This window comes from Alligator mississippiensis, chromosome 7 (genome assembly GCF_030867095.1).
Source record: "Alligator mississippiensis isolate rAllMis1 chromosome 7, rAllMis1, whole genome shotgun sequence".
In the NCBI taxonomy this organism is placed as follows: Eukaryota; Metazoa; Chordata; order Crocodylia; family Alligatoridae; genus Alligator; species Alligator mississippiensis.
The window spans coordinates 89804307-89827133 of NC_081830.1; the positions used below are offsets into that span (position 1 = coordinate 89804307).

Here is a 22827-nt window from a genome sequence, read left to right on the forward strand (position 1 = left end):
ACAAATGAAAACTGCCGGCTCATAGAGCAGCCTCCTTCCCCAGCCCGCAATAGCCACAACAACGTAGATACTTGCGCGGCGCCTGGTGGCAGCTGACTGTCCCGGAGCTGGCCAGAGGACACATACAGCATCTGGCTCTAATAATCCTCCCCATTTACAAAAGCTGCCCCCAGTCTTTTTTTTCTGTTTCTAGATTTCTCTGGTGGGGCTTGGACAGTCAGTAAGCAATGTCTTGCTGCTGCTCATCCCCAGAAAGGAGCAGGGAACCCTAGTCCAACCGTTGCACTAATTCTGGATTTGCCATTTGTCATCCATTCGAGACAAACCTCCTCCATCCTAGACAGGAAAGCCCAGCGAAGGAAACTCCACAACTTCTGTGGGCAGCTTGTCCTGTTCTCTTACTGTTCTTACAGTTAGGAACTTTTTCCAGAGATTTGAGCCAAATCTGCTCCGCTGCTGTTTAAACCTATTGCCCCTTGTCCTGGCCTCTATGGCAAGGGAGGAACACTTTTTTCCTCTGTTTTTGTGGGAGCCTTTCAAATACTAGAAAACTGCTGTCATCTCTTCCCTTCATTTTTTTTCCCTTCAACCTAAGCATACCCTATTCCTTCAGCTTTCCTCATGTAGCTTGCTTGCAATATCTCTATCATTTTTGTTACTCAACTCAGGACCCTCTCCAATTTATCTATATCCCTCTTAAAATGTGGTGCTTAAACTAGATGCTACCCACTGCTAAGGAGAGTGTTACTACCATTTCCCATGTCTTGCACGCAGTGTTCCTGTTGAATGCCATTCAGAAGGATGGCTCAGACGGGAAGGCCCAGCTGAAAGCGGTATGAGAGCAGGAGAAGGGGGGCAGCTCCAGCAGGGGAGGGAGAGGAGCCCCTGCTACAGAGGGCCCAACCTCGAGTGCAGAGAGGGAGTTGGCCCAGGGCAGAGCCAGCACTGAGGGAGCAGGCTTGACAGGAGGAGAGCAGGGCTGCATGAGGAGAGAGGCCTGGGCTGGGGAAGCTCAGCAGGGAACGGGGGGAGGCAGGCAGCGAGCGGGGGAGGAAGGTGGCTAGAAGACCTCTGGTGTCCCTCACCGCGAGGGTCCAGGTCCTGGCCCAGCAACACAGACACTGAGGGAGCAGCCAGGGGCTGACAGGGGAGACGGGAGAGTGCCTGGACCGAAGGGGGACTGCACAGGCTGCACCTTGGCACAGGGTGCTGGTCACGCTCTTGGCCTCTGCCAGGCCACGAAGGGCCGTTCTTTGCTGGCCTCTCCCTGCTGGGAACTGGAGACTCGTGTCTGATCCCAAACCAAGTGAGATTGGATTAGGTTAACCTGGAATGACAGCCCCCCGCACCCTGCCCCTATGCACACCACCAGTTTGAGGTGGTTGGTCCAGCACCTTAGCACCAAAATGGAGTTCTAGAAATTATATGTACATGGGTGGGGGTTAATAGGTCCCTTCCGACCCTAAAATCTATGAATCTATGTGCACACAGATGAACAACGTGGCAGGCTCTTGGGGGGGGGGGGGGGTGTTCTCTGAAAAATGTGATTAATTGAACCAAAAAAATCCCAGTGAAATTTAACTTGCTTAGGTCATTTCAGAGAGTGAGTCAAACAGTTGTTAGTGTAAATGCACCCTCCGCCTCACCTCTGCTCACCTAATGCTGGCCCCTCTCGGTGTCATCCTTCACACCGTTTTGTATGAGAGCCTTCCCTTCTCGAACTCCTGTTTTGGGCTCTTGGAACTTCCTGACTTTTTTTTAATGCCTTTTCTAATATCTGGCGAAAATGAATGCTTCCCTCCCCTGCCTGCACCTCTTCATTTGTGTCTCTGTTGTTGTTTCTTAGCTTAGGCCCTCACTCCTAAGCAAGTAGTGAAGTCAGGGAGCTACTTGGCAGAGTAAGGTGTGAAGAATTAGGCCCCAATCTCTCAAAGCGTTTATGACAGTGTGATACAAATAATGATATGTTGCACTGAATTTTACCTCTCTGGTCTTTTAAAGGTGCCTGGTGGAGGATTCTGGGGATGTGGCCTTTGTCAAGCACTCAACTGTTTTTGAGAACACAGATGGTATTTAGTTTTACAGACACCTTCAATATTCATCCTTTGTCATGTCCTTTATTCTAAATAATTCTGTGAATCATGACTGCTATTTTCTTCTTTCAGGTAAGAGTCATGATCCCTGGGCCCTTCACCTGAAATCCAGTAATTTCCAGTTACTGTGTCCAAATGGAGCCCGTGCAGAAGTCACTCAGTATGCCCAGTGTCATTTGGGGCAGGTGCCTGCTCAGGCTGTCATGGTCCATCCAGACACCAACATTTTTGCTGTATATGGACTCTTGGACAAAGCTCAGGTACAATAGGGGAGGTTAGATGCTGTTTAGTAAATCAAAAAGAGTTTGTTCTCAAACCAGTGCAAGCGGGGGCATCCAAATTTTTGCTCTGGCAACTTTCCCAGAACCTAAGCTCCTGCACCACATACTTTTAAAATATGAAACAAATACATGCAGCTGCAGTGCTGCATCTTCCAGGGAGTTTCTTAGATATGTGAACACACAGGGAGCAGGGAGACTGAACGAGTTAGTCTGTAAGGGGCCGCTGTGCCCTGGCTGCTGCCTGTCCTTAAGCGTTTCCCCTGAGCGCAAGAGGAGGCAAAGTGGTGTTGGGCAGCGTGAGGGATGGGAGAGCAGGGAGTGGGACAGAGGGGAGAGCAGTGGGAAGGTGGGGCTAGGGGCCTTTGCAGCCTGGATTTGGTTTCTTTACATGTAGGTGTTATATCATAACTATGGATTGTTTTTCTTTTTTTCTTCCTACTGGATCCCTCAGAGCGTGCCCTCGGGTACACTAGGACTGCGTAGTGAGCAGGGGTGCTCAGGGGAGCTATGTAATCCAGTGGTCCCTAAAGATGTTAATATTAGATTTAACATTTAGAAAAGCATTTGATTCAAAATGTGTTACAGGTTGCAATTGCACGAATACTGTTACTCTAGATTTATACCACTGGTAGCTGTAAGCATTACAATTGTGTAGCTGGATGGAGGATGAGAAAAGCTACAATGGGAGTTTCAAGCACGTTACAGTTGCAGAAAGTGCCCCTGTGTTGCCAATTGCCCCCAGTATTGGGAGCCTTACCACATAGGCTGAGACTTGATTAGGCTTGGAGACTGAAGCACATTTCGTCTCTAATAGGACACTCTTAACTGCCATTAGGTAGCACTGAGCATCACCAAGTTGATCTGAAACATTTATAAACATATAAAGGGCTATTGGACTGAAGTGGGAGCTCCTGGAATTGTTTGTGAGCTGAGCCATGGAGAGAGTTGATTCCAGTTGTCTTATAAATGCTTCTAAAAATGAATATAGCATGGGATTTATAACTCAACCTGGTAACAGTGAAACCTCTGAATTGCTTTCAGGATTTCTTTGGAAATGACAGCAATGGAAATGGATTCAAAATGTTTGATTCCGTGGATTTCTCAGGAACAGACTTGCTCTTTAAGGATTCTGCTGTTAAGACTGTGCCAGTAAGAGAGAAAAGGACATATAGAGAATGGCTGGGGAAGGAATATATAGAGGCCTTGGAAGGGATGCAGTCACTCCAGTGTTCTGCAGAAGGTATGGCTGCATAGTAGTAGTGATGATGACTTTCTCTCTTCCTCTTTAATTTGTGCTGTAAGATGCTTGCTGATGCTGTTGGGGTGGACAGTTCCTCTGTGCTACGATGTGGACACGGTCAGTACTGCTACTGCAGTGCTCTTTAGAGCATTTCCAAGAAGTGCATCCCTGCCCATCTGCTCCCACTCTGCACAAAGTCAAAAATTAGAGAGTGGACCTGCCCTGAGGCCTCCTGTCTGCTGCCCTCCAGTGAGCTGCAGAGAGAGACCCAGCTGAGGCAGAAGTGGTATAGACACACCCCCTACTTCTGTACCTTGGGAAGCCGAGCATCCTGACCCTTGCTTAGTGATTCCAATCTGGTGCCCTACTGGGGATGCTCCCACTCCAATTGTCTCTATTCCTGCTCTTCCTGTCTCCCCTTGCTGTAGTTCCCAATCTCTGCCTCAGGCCAGCAATCATCAGGGAGCATAGGCTGTGGGCCAAATAGGGAGTGGAGGTTAGGGCACAGCATTTTGTATTCTGCAGCTGCTGGTGGCTGCGAGAGAAATCCAGGGAAGTTCTCTGTCCCCTGGAAGGGAGTTAGAGGATTTCAGTGCTCACTGGGAATAGAAGAAAGCCAGAGAACCTGAGGGGGTTTTGTTCTGTCGGGAAAGTAGTCTTAAGAGTCTTATCACCTGGACAAGGGAGATGAGATTGATGTCATATATCTTGACTTCAGAAAAGCCTTCGATCTGGTGTCCCATGATCGTCTCTTGGAGAACCTGGCCAATTGTCACCTTGGGTCCTCCACGATCCACTGGCTGGAAAATTGGCTCCGGGGTCGGACCCAGAGGGTAGTAATTGATGGAAGTCACTCATCGTGGTGTCCTGTGACCAGTGGGGTCCCCCAGGGCTCTGTCCTTGGACCCATACTGTTCAACATCTTCATTAATGATGTGGACACTGGAGTCAGAAGCGGACTGGCCAAGTTCGCCGATGACACCAAACTTTGGGGCAAAGCATCCACACCAGAAGACAGGCGGGTGATCCAGGCTGACCTGGACAGGCTCAGCAAGTGGGCGGACGAGAATCTGATGGTGTTCAACGCCGATAAATGCAAGGTTCTCCACCTTGGGGAAGAAAAACCCGCAGCATCCTTATAGGCTCGGCAGTGCTATGTTGATTAGCACTATGGAAGAAAGAGACTTGGGGGTCATCATTGACCACAAGATGAACATGAGCCTGCAATGCGATGCTGCGGCTAGTAAAGCAACCAAAACGCTGGCTTGCATCCATAGATGCTTCTCAAGCAAATCCCGGGATGTCATTCTCCCCCTGTACTCGGCCTTGGTGAGGCCGCAGCTGGAGTACTGCATCCAGTTTTGGGCTCCACAATTCAAAAAGGATATGGAGAAGCTTGAGAGAGTGCAGAGAAGAGCCACGCGCATGATCAGAGGTCAGAGAAACAGACCCTACGATGACAGGCTGAGAGCCCTGGGGCTCTTTAGCCTGGAAAAGCGCAGGCTCAGGGGTGATCTGGTGGCCACCTACAAGTTTATCAGGGGTGACCACCAGTATCTGGGGGAATGTTTGTTCACCAGAGCGCCCCAAGGGATGACGAGGACGAATGGTCACAAACTACTACAAGACCGTTTCAGGCTGGACATAAGGAAGAATTTCTTTACTGTCCGAGCCCCCAAGGTCTGGAACAGCCTGCCACCGGAGGTGGTTCAAGCGCCTTCATTGAACACCTTCAAGATGAAACTGGATGCTTATCTTGCTGGGATCCTATGACCCCAGCTGACTTCCTGCCCTTTGGGCGGGGGGCTGGACTCGATGATCTTCCGAGGTCCCTTCCAGCCCTAGTGTCTATGAAAAAATTCTATGAAAGAGCAAGGAGGGAAATGAACCAAGTGCATGAATTTATATTTGAATGTTGACATCCTGATCTGCAAACAGATGTTGACAGTTGCCGTTGAAGGGAGAAGTATCACTATCATCCTTTCCTTGTGATGTTCAGTTTGGTGTAGTTTCCATCAAGATCTGACTAGAATAATTTAGCTCTAGAATAATCTTCTGTCTTTAGGGCTACAAACGGGCATTGCATTTTATCCTAGGACAAAGTGTAGTTGTACCGCTAACCATGTCTGTTGCCCTAGGATAAATCCTAACAGTGTTTGTTGGGTAAGAGTTAGTAATAGTTTATCCTGGGATATTGCAAAGGATGTCTGTCCAGTTATCCTATGACTGCATCATTGAATCAGTGGGAGAAAAGCAGCAGTGCATTAAATGTCTCACTAAACCCTGACTAGAAGGATGGTGTGTGTGCATGTCAATCCTGGGATATTTTTGTTCTGGGACAAACACAGGCATAAGTTATCCAGGGACAAATTCAGCGTCCGTTCCTAGCCTAGAATGCTCTGGCATGGCATGGCAGTGCCTCTGCGGGCTAAATGCTACATCTAGAGCTGAGGACATTCACTAGCCTGATTTCTGTTTGATTCGTGTTTTTATTTGTAGCTGCAATACCTGTGACCAGTGTTGTGCTGCTGGCGGCCAGTGCCCTCCTACTCGGAGTCTGCTCCTCATGATCTCGAAGCTGTTCCTTGGATCAACAGACACTCAACAAACTAAAACAAACTAATGGTAAAAAAACAGTTTAAAAGACTTAAATGAGCCTTGCTAAACACAGGAGAGAAGCATGTGGGGAGCAGCTATGTTTTTCAGGCCTCTTCCTGGTGATCTGATACATCCATAAAGAAAATGGAAAATCCTGGAAGGGGTTGGGGAAGAAAGTTGCAGCTTGGTTTCTCCCCACCTCCCCACATGTGCTTCTGTGCCTTTTTATACTTTCCTTTTGCTTTGATTTTTCCCCTGCCTGGTACTAGTGCCACAGGCAAAGGGAGCATACATACAATCCTGTTGTTGCGTGGTCCTAAAACAGGTCCTGAGGCTTCTCTGATGCCCACAGTTGTGAATAATTTCTGTCAAATGCATGCTCAGGCCTTAATCCAAACCTTTACAAATTGTACAGGACCTTTTCTCTACTGGAAGGGGGGTAAAGGTCTATCCCAGAGACCTGATGGTGTTTTTCTATTCATTCAGAGCAAGGTGTTCCTTGAACAGGCGATAACTCCTGCCTATGAATAAACCCTGTGCAGTTTCTTGAAGAACTAAATTGCAGGTTAGATCTTTCCAGAATAGGAGAAAGCTGCCTTCCTATCTTTACTTTCTTTCTCTAGGAAGATTTTCCTTCTCTCTGCTCCACATTTACCTGTGGAAGCATTTCCTCTGCGAAATATGTGGCAGTGTACTGAGAAGTCACTGCAGTCTTGCCAGCACTAGCCCCACTGACTTGCTAGGACCAGTGTGTCCCCAGCCTTACTTATTGCTGGCTGGACAATACTGTGGTTCCAGACTACTGCTGTCTTTTTGTTGTCATCTTTATAGCTCCTGGCACCTTCGGTTAGTTTTCTAGGGCTGTGCTGTGTCAGTCACTAGATGGAGATGGTAAAATTGTTAACAATAAAGGGAAAACATGACCAGGATGAAGTGCTTGTATTGAATGAAAATGATAAAATATATAAGGAGGATGTTGTATGTCTACTAGGGATACACATGTCTAAGCCAAGATAGTTTGTACCCTGAGTCTTAAAAGAGGTGACCGATGCTATTTTTCCCTAAATCTTGGAATACTAGAGAAATTCCAAAAAAATAGAAGAGCGCTAATGTTGACAGTATTTGAAAAGAACAAGTCAGGTAATTCAAGTAACTATAGGTCTCAGTCTTACACTGATAATGGAAGAGTTGATTCAATTAATAAAGGATTCAATTAATAAAGAATTAAGGAACAGGCATACAGGAAAACTAAGTGGGTTGTGACCTCCCCAGACATGAACGATCGAGGTTTGTTGCCTAAGTAACACCAGCCACTGGAAAACTGAGCTTGTCAAAGAAGACTCATTTCATTACTTCAGATTACAAATTGGGTTTATAAAGATAAATGTAACAGACTTTTTCATGGCATTTGGCTTCATACTGCACAAGATTTCGATTTTATAATAGTATGATACAAAACAAAAAAGCATGCATTAAATAAGTTGAGAATTAGGTTCCTGGCAGGTCTCAAGAGGTCGTTGTCATGGAATGTATGGGATTTCTAACAGGGATCAGGATTAGGATTTAGACTCTTCAGCATTTTCATTAGTGATCTGGAAGTGTGTGTAAAATTACTGCTGCTTAAAATGTGTGGCCTGGCAGAATGGGAAATAATGAAGAAGAGGGACATTCCTTCTGAGCCATCTGTCTTGTTTGCAAGGGGGCCTGTTCAAATAAATGTGCTTAAATACAAACAATTACGAAATGGTAGAGCTAGGGTTGAATGGAGGCCACACCTGCAGAATAGGAGGCCGGATCATCTAAAGAGCGACTGGTGTCAAGTAGCTCAACATGAGCTCTCAGTGCAAGGCTCTGGCAAAATGGATTGTGTGATGGTGGAGTGCTTCAACAGGGGCATAATGAGTTGTAGGAGGGAGATAGTTTCACCTCAGTATGTGGTGTTGGCCATACTGATACTGGAACACTGTCCTGTTCTGGTGCTCACATTTCTTAAAAGAGGTTGAAAATAAAAGGGAAGGGTAGAAACGACAGCAGTGGTTCAAAGTGCTTTACAGTGAAAGACTTAAAAGCCGTGTCCAGATGAGTGCAGACATTTGGTTCCCTGGGGATAAGTAGCAGTGGTGCACCTTGTGCCGCTGCTGCTTGTCCCTGGGGAAGGCCCATGCCACGTGCCTTCTGGCACACATCAGATTACCCTGGGTGGGGTACAGAAGCATGGGGCCAGCACAGCCTTGCCTGGGGCTCTGGGGGCCAGGGAAGCTGCACCATGGTGCTCCTGCAGCTGGGAGCGTGGCCGGCAGCCAGCGCGTTCACTTTGGGGCAGTGTGCCCTGCAGCTGTGTGTGCCACTCCACTTGTTTCTGTGCAGATTTTGTTGACTCCCGAATCTCCCAGGGCTGCAAGGTAGCAGCACAGGAAATGCCACAGACGGGTCTGCAATGCCACATACCGCACAGCCATGCATGTCTAGACATGGCAAGAGTTCAGCCTATTTAACTTATCCAAACAAGGCATACTTTTTCTTTCTGACAGTGGACAAATACCTTTGCAGGAAGAGAACGTCTGGTACTAAGGGGCCCTTTGTTTATTCTGGTGGTTCGTCACCTTTATTGTTTCTGCTTCATTTCTGATTTTTGCCTTTGGATTGCAGACACTGGTTCTTGTTATGCCTTTCTCTGTAAAACAAAAGAGCTCTTCAGTGCTTGGTATTTTCTCCAGGTGAAGGCGTTTCTATGCCATAATCAAATAAGTTCTCAGTTGTTTTTCTTGATTGGCTAAATGGATTGAGCTGGAAGCTGAAAGAAGTTGAATAAAGATAATGGAGATAAACTGCTGAACAAAGTACCTGCAGAAGTGGTGGGTGGGTTCTGCTGTCCGGGTGCCTTGAAGATGGATGCTTGTTGGAAAAATACTCTTTAGTTGATAGGCTCAATATCAAGATAACTGAGTGAAATGTAATAACTTCTGATATACAAGAACTCAGATAGATGATATAAGGGTTCTTCTGGCCTTGAACTCAGTGAAGGACAGGGGGGGGCAGGGAACAACTACAAGCAGACCTGGACAGGTTGGACAAGTGGGCAGAAAACAACAGGATGCAGTTCAACAAGGAGAAATGCAAAGTGCTGCACCTAGGGAGGAAAAATGTCCAGCACACCTACTGCCTAGGAAATGACCTGCTCGGGAGCATGGAAGCGGAAGGGGATCTCGGAGTCCTAGTGGACTCCAAGATGAACATGAGTCGGCAGTGTGACGAAGCCATCAAAAAAGCCAATGGCACTTTATCGTGCATCAGCAGATGCATGACAAATAGGTCCAGGGAGGTGACACTTCCCCTCTATCGGGCGCTGGTCAGACCGCAGTTGGAGTACTGCGTGCAATTCTGGGCGCCGCACTTCAAGAGGGATGTGGATAGCCTGGAGAGGGTCCAGAGAAGGGCCACTCGTATGGTTAAGGGCTTGCAGGCCAAGCCCTACGAGGAGAGACTGGGGCACCTGGACCTCTTCAGCCTCCGCAAGAGAAGGTTGAGAGGCAACTTCAGCAAGGCCTTTGACACTGTCGACCACCCCATTCTCATTAAAAAACTAGGCGGCTGTGGCATCGATGCCTACACGGTCAGATGGATTGTGAATTGGCTGAAGGGTCGTACGCAGAGGGTGGTGGTGGATGGGTCATATTCGACCTGGGGGGAAGTGGGCAGCGGAGTCCCCCAGGGCTCGGTCCTTGGGGCCGCGCTGTTCAATTTCTTTATCAGCGATTTGGACGACGGGGTGAAAAGCAACCTGTTCACATTTGTTGATGATACCAAAATTTGGGGTGAGGTGGGCACACTAGTAGGGAGGGAAAGACTGCAGCAAGACCTGGATAGGTTGCAAGGGTGGGCTAACAAAAACAGGCTGCATTTCAATACTGAGAAGTGCAGGGTGCTGCACTTGGGCAGTAGTAACCGGCAGCACACTTATAATGTGGGAAACCCCCTTCTTGAGAGCACGGAGGCAGAAAGGGATCTTGGAGTCGTCATTGACTCCAAGATGAACATGGGCCAACAATGTGAGGTCACGGTCGGCAGAGCTAACCGGACCCTATCGTGCATCCACAGATGCATCTCAAGTAGGGCCAAGGAGGTGATCCTCCCCCTCTACGTGACACTGGTCAGGCCGCAGCTGGAGTACTGTGCCCAATTCTGGGCGCCGCACGTCAGGAGGGATGTGGACAGCATTGAGAGGGTCCAGAGGAGGCCACCCGCATGATCCGGGAACATCAGGGCAGACCCTACGAGGAGAGGCTACGGGACCTGAACCTGTTCAGCCTTCACAAGAGAAGGCTGAGGGGAGACCTGGTGACCATCTATAAACTCATTAGGGGGAACCAGAAGGGTTTGGGGGAGACCTTGTTTCCCCTAGCGCCCCCCGGGATAACAAGGAGTAACGGCCACAAGTTGTTGGAGAGTAGGTTCAGACTAGACATCCGTAGGAACTACTTCACAGACAGGGCGGCTAGGATCTGGAACTGATTTCCAAGGGAAGTGGTGCTGGCTCCTACCCTGGGGGGCTTTAAGAAGCGGCTTGATGCCTACCTGGCTGGGGGTCACTTGAGCCCAGTTTTGTTCCTGCCCAGGCAGGGGGTCAGACCTGAAGATCTACAAGGTCCCTTCCGACCCGACTTCTATGAGTCTATGATCTATGACTTTGTGGCTGCTTATAAATTCATCACGGGGGTGCAGAGGGGAATTGGTGAGGCTCTACTCACCAAGGCACCCCTGGGGGTCACAAGAAATAATGGCCACAAGCTAGCAGAGAGCAGATTTAGACTGGACATTAGGAAGAACTTCTTCACAGTTCGAGCCAAGGTCTGGAACGGGCTCCCAAGGAAGGTGGTGCTCTCCCCTACCCTGGGGGTCTTCAAGAGGAGGTTAGACGAGTATCTAGCTGGGGTCATCTAGACCCAGCACTCTTTCCTGCCTATGCAGGGGGTTGGAGTTGATGATCTATCGAGGTCCCTTCCGACTCTAACATCTATGAATCTGAGACTCGCAAAAAGATCGCAGTTCCACCTCGTGCTCTTTACGTGAAATACACTGCATGCTCCTTAAAAAGAAACCTGGCTCCTGACTCTTGGGGAGAGTGGTTCTGATGAGTTAGATCTCCCTGTGGTGATGCTTCCTAGGGAGTTTTTATTGCATGCTTCCATCTCCTACCAGCACTGCTTTCTCGCATTTGCCTATATGTCAGATCACCCTGTTCTGGTAACAAAGTTTTGCTTCAAGAGGTACAGATTCAGTAGCTTGGTGCTTCTGCTGCTCTAGACCACAACTGTAGGACTGAAAGGGGCCTTCTGGGTCATCAAGTTCAGAGTGCTGCTTTTGCAGGCAGCTACCTCCTATGATCCCCTTGATGAACTGATCACGATCTAAGTCATGTTTGTTGCAATGGACCCATGCTCCAGCAGTGATGTGTTGTTTCTGAGTTCTGGTATGGTTCCTTCTCCTAACTACTTTACTGTGCAGTAGAGCAAAATACTGCATACTAAGCATTACTGTCTACACTTGCAGACCCGTACTCTGCAGTAGTTTGCTCTACTTGGCAGTTAATTTGCTACCTAGAAATGCAAGTAGCAAATTAATGGCTGAGTAATTAGATGGCTGACTAGGAGCAAATTGGCTCCTAGTCATCCAGGCAGCAGGGGGTGGGAGATTGCTCCCTGCCCCCGGGAGCTGCCTGCTGCTGTGGCAGGCTCTGCCTCTGGAGCCTGGGTGTGGACAATGTCCCCCTGTCCCAGAAGCAGGGAGCTCCCTGCTGCCAGGGCAGGGGGACATTGTCCCCACTAAGGTTTTGCCATTGGAGCCCAACCTGGCAGTAGGCAGCTCCCGGGGGCAAGGAGCAATCTCCCAGTCCCCTCCTGGCCCTGTACTCCCTGCCAACCCCTGGGCTAGCATCCAGGGGGAGCCACATTGGGATCAATTTGCACCAGACAAGAGCAGCCCATTCCAGGGATGCTCCTGCCCTGTTCTGCCTCCTTTCAGCAGCCACAGGGAGCTCCGGGACAGGCCCTGATCCCCACTTTGCTCATGGTCAGTGTCTACGTATGCACTTCTGCACATTAGTTTAATGCACCGATTTCTAGAATATGACGCAGTAGACTAATCTACTGCACAATAATTGCTGCACGTGTAGATGGTGACACTTTACTGTGCATTAGCTCAGTATAATGCATAGTAAAGCATCTCGTGTAGGTGCACCCTGTGTGTAGGATCCTGATGACTTCAGGTATCACACTCTGCTACGACCACTTGCTACTAATCTACTGAGTTTTGCCTTCAATGGATAATAAACTGTCTTTCTGTTAACTTTGGGTCTAAACACTGGTAGGTTAATTTGAGGCTACTTGATATTTATTTGTTTTCATGCCTTACATGTCTTTTTGTCCTAAATAGCTCTCCCCCCTCTCTGGTATTTCCCTCCATCATGTCCCCTCTCACTCTGTTTTTGGCTAAACAAGCCAAGCTCTTTTAGTTTCATCTCATAAAATGTGTTTTCAATTCTTTCAATGATCCTGTTTAGTCTGTTTTTGCGTCTTTTCTTGCTTGAATTCACCTTTCCCGAACGCGGGTGACCAGCAATGTACATAGCATTCCAGATGAAGCCTACTTCATAGAGTGACACTGATACTACCCTCCCTCTTCTGGGAATAACTTGCTTGAAACATCCTAATATTTCATTTGCCTCTCTTTCACTGATGACATCACATTTCTCATAGTAATTCTGTGACCAACTAATATACTTAATAGACATTAAGTTTAAGCACATGACCCCTATCTTATTTCTGTTAGTCCAGCCTTTAAGTTTGGCTCTTCTATGATCTTCTGATGCTCCTTTGTAATGTTGCTGTCTTCCAGCTTTGTCATCCATCAATTTAATTTGCACACTGCTCTCTTTTTTCAAATGTCATTGATTAAAATATTAAATATGACAAGTCTCAAAACCAACACTTGAAGCATTCACCTAGTGAACTCCTTCCAGCCAAAACAGTATCAGCTGTGGGGAGAAGCCAATGAATGAACATGGCATTTTTGTACAAACTGTGGCTGCTGGACAGATATGAATGCACACAGTTAAGGAGTCTTCATGCCCTTCTGTAAGCACATGACTGTACTATGAACGTGTATTTGTGTAAGTAATATTTAATTGCCAGTTCAGTGCTGCTGCTTAAGGGAACCCTTACTTCAACTGTAATAAAGAATGTTTTAAACACACATAAGGGAGAATTATTCAAACAACTAATGCCTTCATTTAAATCCACACTGTTGTTTATAAGGGACATGAGTATATGCTCAAAGTGGTTTACTATCTCCTCTTTGTTTATGGGGACTTTTTTTGAGGTCCCAGGGTATTTCTGCAGACTCTCATTCCTTTTTCTAAGACCAGTGTCCTCTGGGGTTCTTCAAGTCATGCATTGTAGTTGGTGTTTTAATTGTATGAAGGGACAGCACAGTTACTAATACTATTGTTAGTATTTGGTTTGTAAAATAAATTGTCTGTGTAAACATACTGCTCCAGGAAAGCAGAGGCATCTTTATACTCATGGGGCAAGTCCTACATACCTTGATGAGCAGTAAAGTATCTGACATATTTAAATGAGCATAACTGGAAGTGTCCACATGTTCATTAATGTGCTGTAATTATGGTGCATTATCATAGTACTTAAGGTTGGAAGGGACCTAAACAGATGATAAGGTCCGACCCCCTGCCCCGGGCAGGAATGGGTGCCAGGATCATATCACCACAGCCAAATATCTGTCCAGCCTCCTCTTGAAGACCCTCAACGTAGGAGAGAGCACCACCTCCCTTGGGAGCCCATTTCAGAGCCTGGCAGCCCTAACTGTAAAGTAGTCTCCTGATGTCCAGCCTGAACCTTCTCTCTAAAGAAGTTTAGTACCTGTAATTGTAGGTGCTAACTTAATGCACTGTAATAGGCACTACTGCACAGTACATTCCCCAGAGTAGTCCCCAGCTTAGGGACTACTTAGAAAAGCTGGACATGTACAAGTCCATGGGGCCAGATGGGATGCATCTGAGAGTGCTGAGGGAGTTGGCTGATGTGACTACAGAGCCATTGGCCATCATCTTCGAAAACTCATGGTGATCAGGAGAGGTCCCAGATGATTGGAAAAGGGCAAACATAGTGCCCATCTGCAAGAAAGGGAAAAAAGGAGGACCCAGGGAACTACAGACCAGTCAGACAACCTTCAGTCCCTGGAAAAATCATGGGGCAGATCCTCAAGGAATCCATTTCTAAACACTTGGAGGAGAAGAAGGTGATTAGGAACAGTCAGCATGGATTCACCAGGGGCAAGTCATGCCTGACCAACCTGATTCCCTTCTATGATGAGGTGACTGGCTCTGTGGATGAGGGGAGACGGACCGGTGGATGTGATGGACTTTGACTTTAGCAAGGCTTTTGATACGGTCTCCCACAGCATTCTCGTAGGTGAGCTAAGGAAGTATGGGCTGGATGAATGGTCCATACAGTGGATAGAAGACTGGCTGGAGCATCGGGCTCAGGGAGTAGTAATCAATGGCTCAATGTCTAGTTGACAGCCGGTATCAAGTGGAGTGCCCCAGGGGTCGGTCCTTGTGCTGGTTTTGTTCAATATCTTCATCAATGACCTGGAAGATGGCATAAAGTTCACCCTCAGCAAGTCTGCAGATGACACCAAGCTGGGGGAGTAGTAGATACGCTGGAGGGTAGGGCTAGGATTTAGAGTGACCTGGACAAATGGGAGGACTGGGCCAAAAGGCATCTCTGGAAGTTCAACAAGGACAAGTGCAAAGTCCTGCACGTAGGAAGAAACAATCCCAAGCATTGGGACAGGCTGGGGCTGACTGTCTGGGCAGCATCTCTGCAGAAAAGGACCTGGGGGTGACAGTGGACAATAAGCTGAATGTGTTTCAGCAGTGTGCCTTTGTTGCCAAAAAGGCTAATGGTAGGTGTGTTGCCAGTAGGTCAAGGGCAGTGATTCTTTCCCTCTATTCAGCACCAGTGATGCCACATCTGGAGTCCTGTGTCCAGTTTTGGGCCCGCCGCTACTGAAAGGATGCGAGCAAATTGGAGAGAGTCCAGGGGAGGGCAACAAAAATGGTTGTGGGGCTGGGGGACATGACTTATGAGGTAAGACTGAGGGAACTGGTCTTATTTAGTCAAGATAAGAGAAGACTGAGGAAGAATCGATAGCAGCCTTCAGCTCCCTGGAGGGGGGATGCAAAGTTGCTGGAGCTGGACTGTTCTCAGTGGGGGCAGATGAGAGGACAAGGAGCAACAGTTTCAAGATGCAGCAAGCAAGAGTCTTAGGTTGGATATTAGGAAGAATTTTCTCACTAGGAGGGTGGTGAAGCACTGGAACAGGTTACCCTGAGGGGTGGTGGAAGCTCCAACCTTGGAGGTTTTCAAAACCCAGCTAGACAAAGCTTTGGCTGGGGTGATGTAGCTGGGGCTGGTTCTGCTTTGAGCAGGTGGTTGGACTAGATGTGATCTCCTGAGGTCCCTTCAACCCTAATTTCCTAGGATTCTGTGCTTTTTTTGTGATGCTGATGCACAGTAAACTAATTCTACTGCACATTAGCACATTAGCATGGTTTTTGCCTGTCATGCTAACGTGCAGTAGAATAAGTCTACTGTGCCTTTAACAGCTCTTGTAGGTGCACCCACTAGGCGTCTGAATTAACAGCTCATTGAGACGGGAGAGCCAATCCCCTTTCTTGGAGTAATTTTTTTGACTGCAGATTCAGGGAGATCTCATGGCACTAGGGTTGCCAACCCTCCCAGATTGGCTGGGAGTCTACCTGAATAGGCATCGATATCCTGGTGACTATTGATAGCAATCCAGGAGACTGATATTGTGAACGGGTTGAACTGCAATTAATGACATTGTCATGCTGGGGAAAAAAAATCTCCCGGAATAGCTTCAGTCAGAATTGGCAACCTTACATGGCACTGGTTTATACTGGTAATATTTATAAAGTTACCATCTTCAGTAAAAGGCTAGAGATTTTTTTGTTTTAAACTAAGAGGTTAAATTATAGCCCACCTCTCCCCCAGCTCAAGGCCTGGTACCAACACTTGTGCCAGTATCATGTGCTTAACACTTTGTACCATGTTAAGTGCAGATTAAGGATATTCATGAATAATCACTTCTTTCAGCAGAAGCATTTATTTTGAAAAGCTGGTTGAGTGGGCACAAAAGCAAATGATTAGGGTGAGAGCTGCTAGGACATACGTTGCCCTCTTGCATGTCAGAAATGGTGAGCATATTTTTCAAAGCAATAACTTGAATGTAGCTCAATTCACAGGCTTTTCCTGCAAGGAAAGTGCTGCAAGGAGTCGTGTATGTTCTGTTGTTCATTCTCTTGGTTTGTAAGCTATTTTATTCTTACTGTAAGCTGTCTTGAGCCTTTGCTGGGAAGAGTGGCATATAAATGTAATAAATCAATACATGTGTACATTCATTTAACAGAGTAGGAGCTGGGGTGGTTTGGGCCCTAAGGTGCACAGCTGACAGCCCCGAGGTCAAGTTTGGGCCACGGCAGAGGTGCTTGCTGTGCAGCCCTGTCAGATTCCAGCGAATCTGTGATTTCTGTTGAATACCCTGTCACAACAAGGACAGGAGGAAGAAGATTCAACAGAGTTGTACTATCCCCCCCAGGTCTACGCTATTGGAATTGTCACACAAATGTATACTAAAATGTTATGAATAGTATTAAATGCATTTAGTTTCTAAGATGCCAGCATTAAATGTACTCAGAGTACACACTTTTTCCACTGCGAGGTAGTGTGTCTGTATATGTTGTCAGGGTCCATAGATGCAGAGAGTTTAAGGTCAAAGGGGCCCATTAGAGCATCTAAACTAACCTCCAACATAACACAAGGCAAAATAATTTAATCCCGTTAACACTGAATTAAGCTCCATGGCAATATTTGAATAAAAGGGCAGTCAGTTTTGACTTGAGACATCAAGAGATGTAGTGCTCACCACTGCCTTGGATAGCTTGTTCTGGTGGTTAATCACAGCGGGCACGTCTACATGTGACGCTACGTTGCCGTAGCACCATTCTACAGCAATGCAGTGTCAGCAGTGTACCGCTCCCTCAGTACAGCGCAGCCCTACAACGAGATAGTGGCTAAAACACCTGTGCCGTGGGGACGGTGCTTTACTGCGCCGTCTTTCGGTACTTCCAAAAGGAAGTAGTACGTGACAGCGCAGTAACAACAGTGCCGTAGGGGCATGTGTAGATGTGCCCACTCTTGTTAACATTATTATCCCGTATTCCTAACTTGAATTTAACTGGCTTTAATTTCCAGGCACTGGGTCTTCATCTGTCTTTTTGACTGAACTGCGGTTTAGTCCTTGGTCTTTATCAGGGTCTTCTTTTTTGATAAACTAAACAGAACTGAGCATTTTCACTCGCCATACAACATCTTTTCCCCAGGCTTCAAATAGCGTTTATGGCTCCTCTTTGTCCTCTCTTTAAAAGTGCAGACATATGAGCCCTGAGCACAATACTTCAGTATCAGTCTTTTGAAACATAACTTAACCTCTCTGTTTGAACTCACTGCTCCCATATGTCTGTATCTTTGATTGTAGTAGATTTTTTGCCACAGTTTCACAGTGGAAGCTCATAGTCAGTAGTTTGAACCTTTGACCTGAAAATCCTTTTAAGTCATTTCTTTCCAGGATACATTTTCCCATTTTATAGGGATGATCTACTGGCTTGACTGAAAGTACTGGGATTTGGGTCCATAAAGACCTTTGAAAAGTTATTGCTGTGTGTGACCTTGCATCTAGCTGGCTCATTGTATTTTGTTGGATTAGCATGGTTTACTATTGTAATCCAGATTGTTCAGTATGGTCGCTCTGTACTCGTCCTTTACCACTCTATTAGCTTTTGTTATCCACAGATTTTTGTCAGCAGTTCTTTTTATGCCATATAATTTCAATTATGAGTTGATCTTACTGATGACTGTGAACTGTGAAACTCAAGCTGAGCTGGGCCTACTCACAAAAGTCAAAATACAAAATATTGATGGCAACTGCATAGTGTCATAACCCAATGATTTTTAGTGCCTCGGCACATTGGAATTTTCCCGCCACATGGAGCTTTCTTTGCACGGTGCATTTCTCAGCTGCAGAGAGAGAACCCCGGTGCAAAAGAGTTCACGCCACACGTATGCAAATTAGTGTCCCACTATTGGTCAATTCTAAATTATTCCTACGTGGTGGCTAGCAATTGGCTCACTAGCCGTATAAAAGGTTAGAGCAGTTTCCACCCAAGTTGGAGGACTCCACAACCATCTCGTGGGGAACTCTAAGCGCACTGTGGAGCCTAGCAAACTCCGCGTGTGTCTTGGAGGAGGATATAGGGGCCTGATCAGCTTCTAACAACTCCCCGTCATAGTGGAAACATTGACGTATCCCCCGTGTTGAGCGTGCGGAGTTGTACATCGACGACTCATCTCGGTTTGGTTCGGAAGAGATCTCACTTCTGTTTGTTTGTGTGCAACTGTAACTCAAGCAAGTTTCCTTCCTGCACTGTGACCATCGGCAGTGTAAGTAAAGCTTTCTTTGTACAACCAAAACGCTTCCGTGCCTAACTCTACTCCGTTGTGGAAAAACCCCACCTGACGGTCCGGGCTACTGGCCATAGCCTTAGACCGCCCTCGGTCCTGACACATAGTACAAGAAGATGCAAGTTTGTGGCTGGACCTTCTGAAAATAAATAATAAGGCATCACTTCCAGCTTATCTTACGCAGACTCCTATGTGTCTCATATGTAACTGTGTGAACTGTATATCCTTGATTAATTAGTACAGTAAATATTTATATTCAATAGCTCATGTTTTATGTGCAGGAAGAGACATTCTCCATGTGGGCTTTGAAAAGTGTCTCCTCCTGATTTACTTTTATTTTCCCTCAGTAGTTCCCTTCATCTTCCAAGGACAACTCCTAGGAAACACTTTGTGTTACTCCCAGTCATTAAACAATTTCCTGATATGTTCCTTCCTCCTGTCACTGAATAAGGTAATTCAGTCAAAATTGGGCCTTTCTGATAACAAATAATGAACAGTTGAAAACAGAACCTTCCTGTTTGTTATTGCTTGGGTGTTTCTTTTACTCAACTACAAAAATGCTTTGAAAACACTGAGCTAAAGGGTATAAAAGAAGAATGAAACAGCTAACAGTGCCTGCTTCAAGACTGAAAAATTCTGACAAGAACTGCTTCTGCGCCCAACCGCTCTTCTGGTGAATGGATCCATGCCTTGAGAAGCTGACAAGGCTGAGACCGCCTCTTTGCCCGTATTGGTGAGGTGCTATCACTTTTAAAGCTAAATATACTGGACTTTGCTTTGCTTTAGACTAATTTAACAGCGTAGTAAATACAGCCTTTCTGTCGTTCATTGAACGAGCTGTCATGTCAATCCTTTACGCACTAGTCCTGAATCCCATTTCATGACTTAACACCCACATTTTCAACTTCAATATTAGGAAAATCATCTTGTTCTCTAAATAAATTAGTAACCACACATAAAGACCTTGAACTCAAATAACTATGGAAAGGACCCAAAGGGTTAAATGCACTAAAAATTCTCCAGAACTACACTGAAAAATAATATGACTTCATATGAACTTTCAATATTTTTGCAGCAAAAATAAGTCAAGATTGTAGGGGGTTCAAGGATAGGTCAACTATGCCTTCAAGTCAAGTGTAATCTTTACAGTCCTTTTGGAGAGAAGAAAGGCTTATAGTCAAAGCAATGCAGTGTTTAATTTTTAGGTAACTGATAAAAATATGTAATTGTAACTTCTTTTATAATGATGTGTCTGAAGTATAACATTCCTTACTGTAACATATACATTCCTTACTTAAAAACACTACACACGCATGGTTTAAGCTGTCACAACCCAAAGCTGTGATTGTCGTTTTTGTGTGCGCTTTGGCACTGCTAAATTATGTTCCCGCTAAATTGCAGCTTCTTTGCACGGTGGAGTTCTCTGCTGCAGAGGAGAACCCCGGTGCAAAGGAGAATTCCCACCAATTTGTAGCTTTCTTTGCATGGTGCATTTCTTTTTGCATCTAAGTGCTCGGTGCAAAGAGTTCCCGCCATTTGTATTTAAATTCGAGCCACATTATTGGTTCACGTTAAATTATGCATACGTGGCAGCTAGTGATTGACTTGCTAGCTGAATAAAAAGCTTGTGTGGTTCCGCCCAAGTTGGAGGACTCCACGAACACCAGGAGGAGGAGACTTCACCCGGTGTGAAGATCTCTAAGCGCTGCGGCTCCTATCGGACCCAATGCATTTCAAGCAGGCAACAGGGGTCTGATCAGCCTCTGGCCTCTCCCCGTCGCCGATAGATTCCTAGACGTATCCCTCCCTGCGTGCAAAAAACGACGGATCCACGGAGCCTCGACAACTCTGTAGGAGATAGAACTTGTCCGAGTCCTCAACCAAGGATTTAAGCGGAGCTGTGCCTGGAAAACTGTCCAGCCTACACCACGACCATCTTTGGTGTAAGTAAACAATCTTAAATCAACCACTAAGCATCCGTGACTAATTCTAGCTTGCCACCCATTTTCTCTGACCCCACGTGCCCGGGCTGCTGGCCACAGCCCACGTGCACAAAAAGGGCCACGGATCGCTCCCGGCCGAGACATAAGCTTCCCAAATATCAGACATGGTTGGATTGATGGTGACATTTATTATAAAGGTAAGCAATGATGGTGGAGTGTTTAGTTCAGGCCCATCACTGAGATGAGTGTGTCCCACCAGAGGGTTTTCTTTTACCGGTCGGCAGCAAATCCTTGTCACCCCTGAAAAGGAGTGACATCAGTTTTTCACTCAGTGAAGCACAGGGACATAGGACTGGAAATGGTCTGTGCCACTGGGTGTGTCTGCACATTGAGGCATGGCAACATTGTTACTGTGCTGTTTTACTACTGCCAAAACAGCACAGTAACCGCCCATGCTGCGCCATAACGGTGGCACACGGGAAGATTTCCCCTCTACGTTGCTGTAGCGGCACACTATAAGGGGGGAGCACGCTGCTATGGTGACGTAGCCAGTGATCACGTGTAGACCCATGTGATTGCTACGTTGCCGTAGCACGTCATACAGTGATGTAGCGTGTCAGCCACTGTGTCACCAGAGGGCGACATGGGTGCCCACCGAGTCTATTTGTGTGCTTTTGCTGGCAGCTATGTAATATAAGCGCTTGTGTAAACTGATCAAGTTATATCTTGAAAGTGCTTTGGGTTCTTCCCCCGCTAGGCTGACAAGGCCTTGACAGTGTTTTGTAAAATGACTTTTATTGCTTCCCTGTTTTTACTGGAACCTCTCCCTTGGTGCATTTTTTGGATTTCCTTTGCCTTTGTCATGGCCACTCATTTTCACCTTGTGATCAGCTACTACACTTGGGCCTTTTCCTCCCAATTTCCAGCAGAAATTCTTGTTGATAATTGTGACCCTGTTAATGGTCAGGATCACCCGGTTCTTCCTGCATGATTTCCTGACCTTCCCTCTGTATTTGTTGCCTCCTAACATTGTGTGTTAGCATGCACCTGTGGTTGGCACTGACATCGTAATAAAACGATCGAGTCCCTGACTCGATCTTTGAGAAGCTCTCCCTCCTGCCCAGTAGCTCCGGCTCGCTGCAACTGGTTGTCACCCCTCTCTAGGCCGTTCTGTGTCCGCTTCATGGTTCTTGCACCAGTCCTCATCCTTGTGAGCTTCCCTAAGTAGTGTACCGCAACAGCTGCTTTCCTGAGCCCACCTTCCCTTGCTCTAGGAAGCCGGGCCTCTTACCAAAGGGAAGGACCGGGGCCGTGAGCCACAGCTGCCCCTGGTCACCCCTGCGGTGCCTGGGGCCTTTCCAGCCAGGCCCGGCCGAGCAGCTCCGAATGGAAACGTCAAGGTGGTGACGATATGTGAAAAGGCCCTTGAAGAAGGAGCCCCGTGCGCGGGGCCGGACGCCAATCCCTGCGGCTGCAAGCACCGGGCCGGGCTGTGCGCGGACTCGCGGCGGGAGCCTGGCTGGGCCGGCCGGGGCTCCGGCCTCGTGTCCCGAGCTCTGCTCCGGGGAGCGGCCCGTGCCCAGCGCGACCCCCGCACGGGCCAGCCGGCTCCCGGGCAGCGCCCCGCCCCGCCCGGCCACGGGGGCTGCCGGCAGTCGGAGGCGCCGCCTGCAGCACGGGGCCGGGAGGAGCCGCCGCCCGGCAGAGTCCGGTTCCCCCGCGGGGAGGCGCGCCGCGCCGCGCTGCGCCGGGCCGGGCCGGGCTCCGTCTGCGGAGCGAGCGCGCGGGCGAGCGAGGCGGGGCGGCCTGGCCTGGCCTGGCTGCGGCGCGGGGGACGCCCCGGCGGGCGGGAGCCCCAGGGAGGAGGCGGCCGGGCCGGGCCGGGCCGGGCCGGGCCGGTGTCAGCAGCGCCGTCAGAGACGAGGCCCCTGTCGGGTTTGGCGGCCGTAGCGCGGGGGGGGCCCGGCGATGGGCAGCGCCGCAGCGTGACTCGCCCGGGACCCGCGCGCTGCTCGCCGGCCGGCTCGGCTCGGCTCGGCCCGGCCCGGCCCG

General features: G+C 47.8%; 1 protein-coding gene across 1 annotated transcript in view; it reads left to right on the plus strand.

Annotated features, from left to right (window-relative positions):
* Positions 1-7141, plus strand: part of LOC106737019 (melanotransferrin-like) — a 34698-nt gene extending 27557 nt beyond the window's left edge. The window contains exons 14-17 of the mRNA XM_014595680.3: positions 2002-2069; positions 2166-2353; positions 3416-3614; positions 6114-7141. Of these exons, the coding sequence (XP_014451166.1) occupies positions 2002-2069; positions 2166-2353; positions 3416-3614; positions 6114-6184 (526 nt within the window). The 3' untranslated portion in view covers positions 6185-7141. The remainder of the gene's footprint in view (positions 1-2001; positions 2070-2165; positions 2354-3415; positions 3615-6113) is intronic.
* The last annotated feature ends 15686 nt before the right edge of the window (positions 7142-22827 follow it).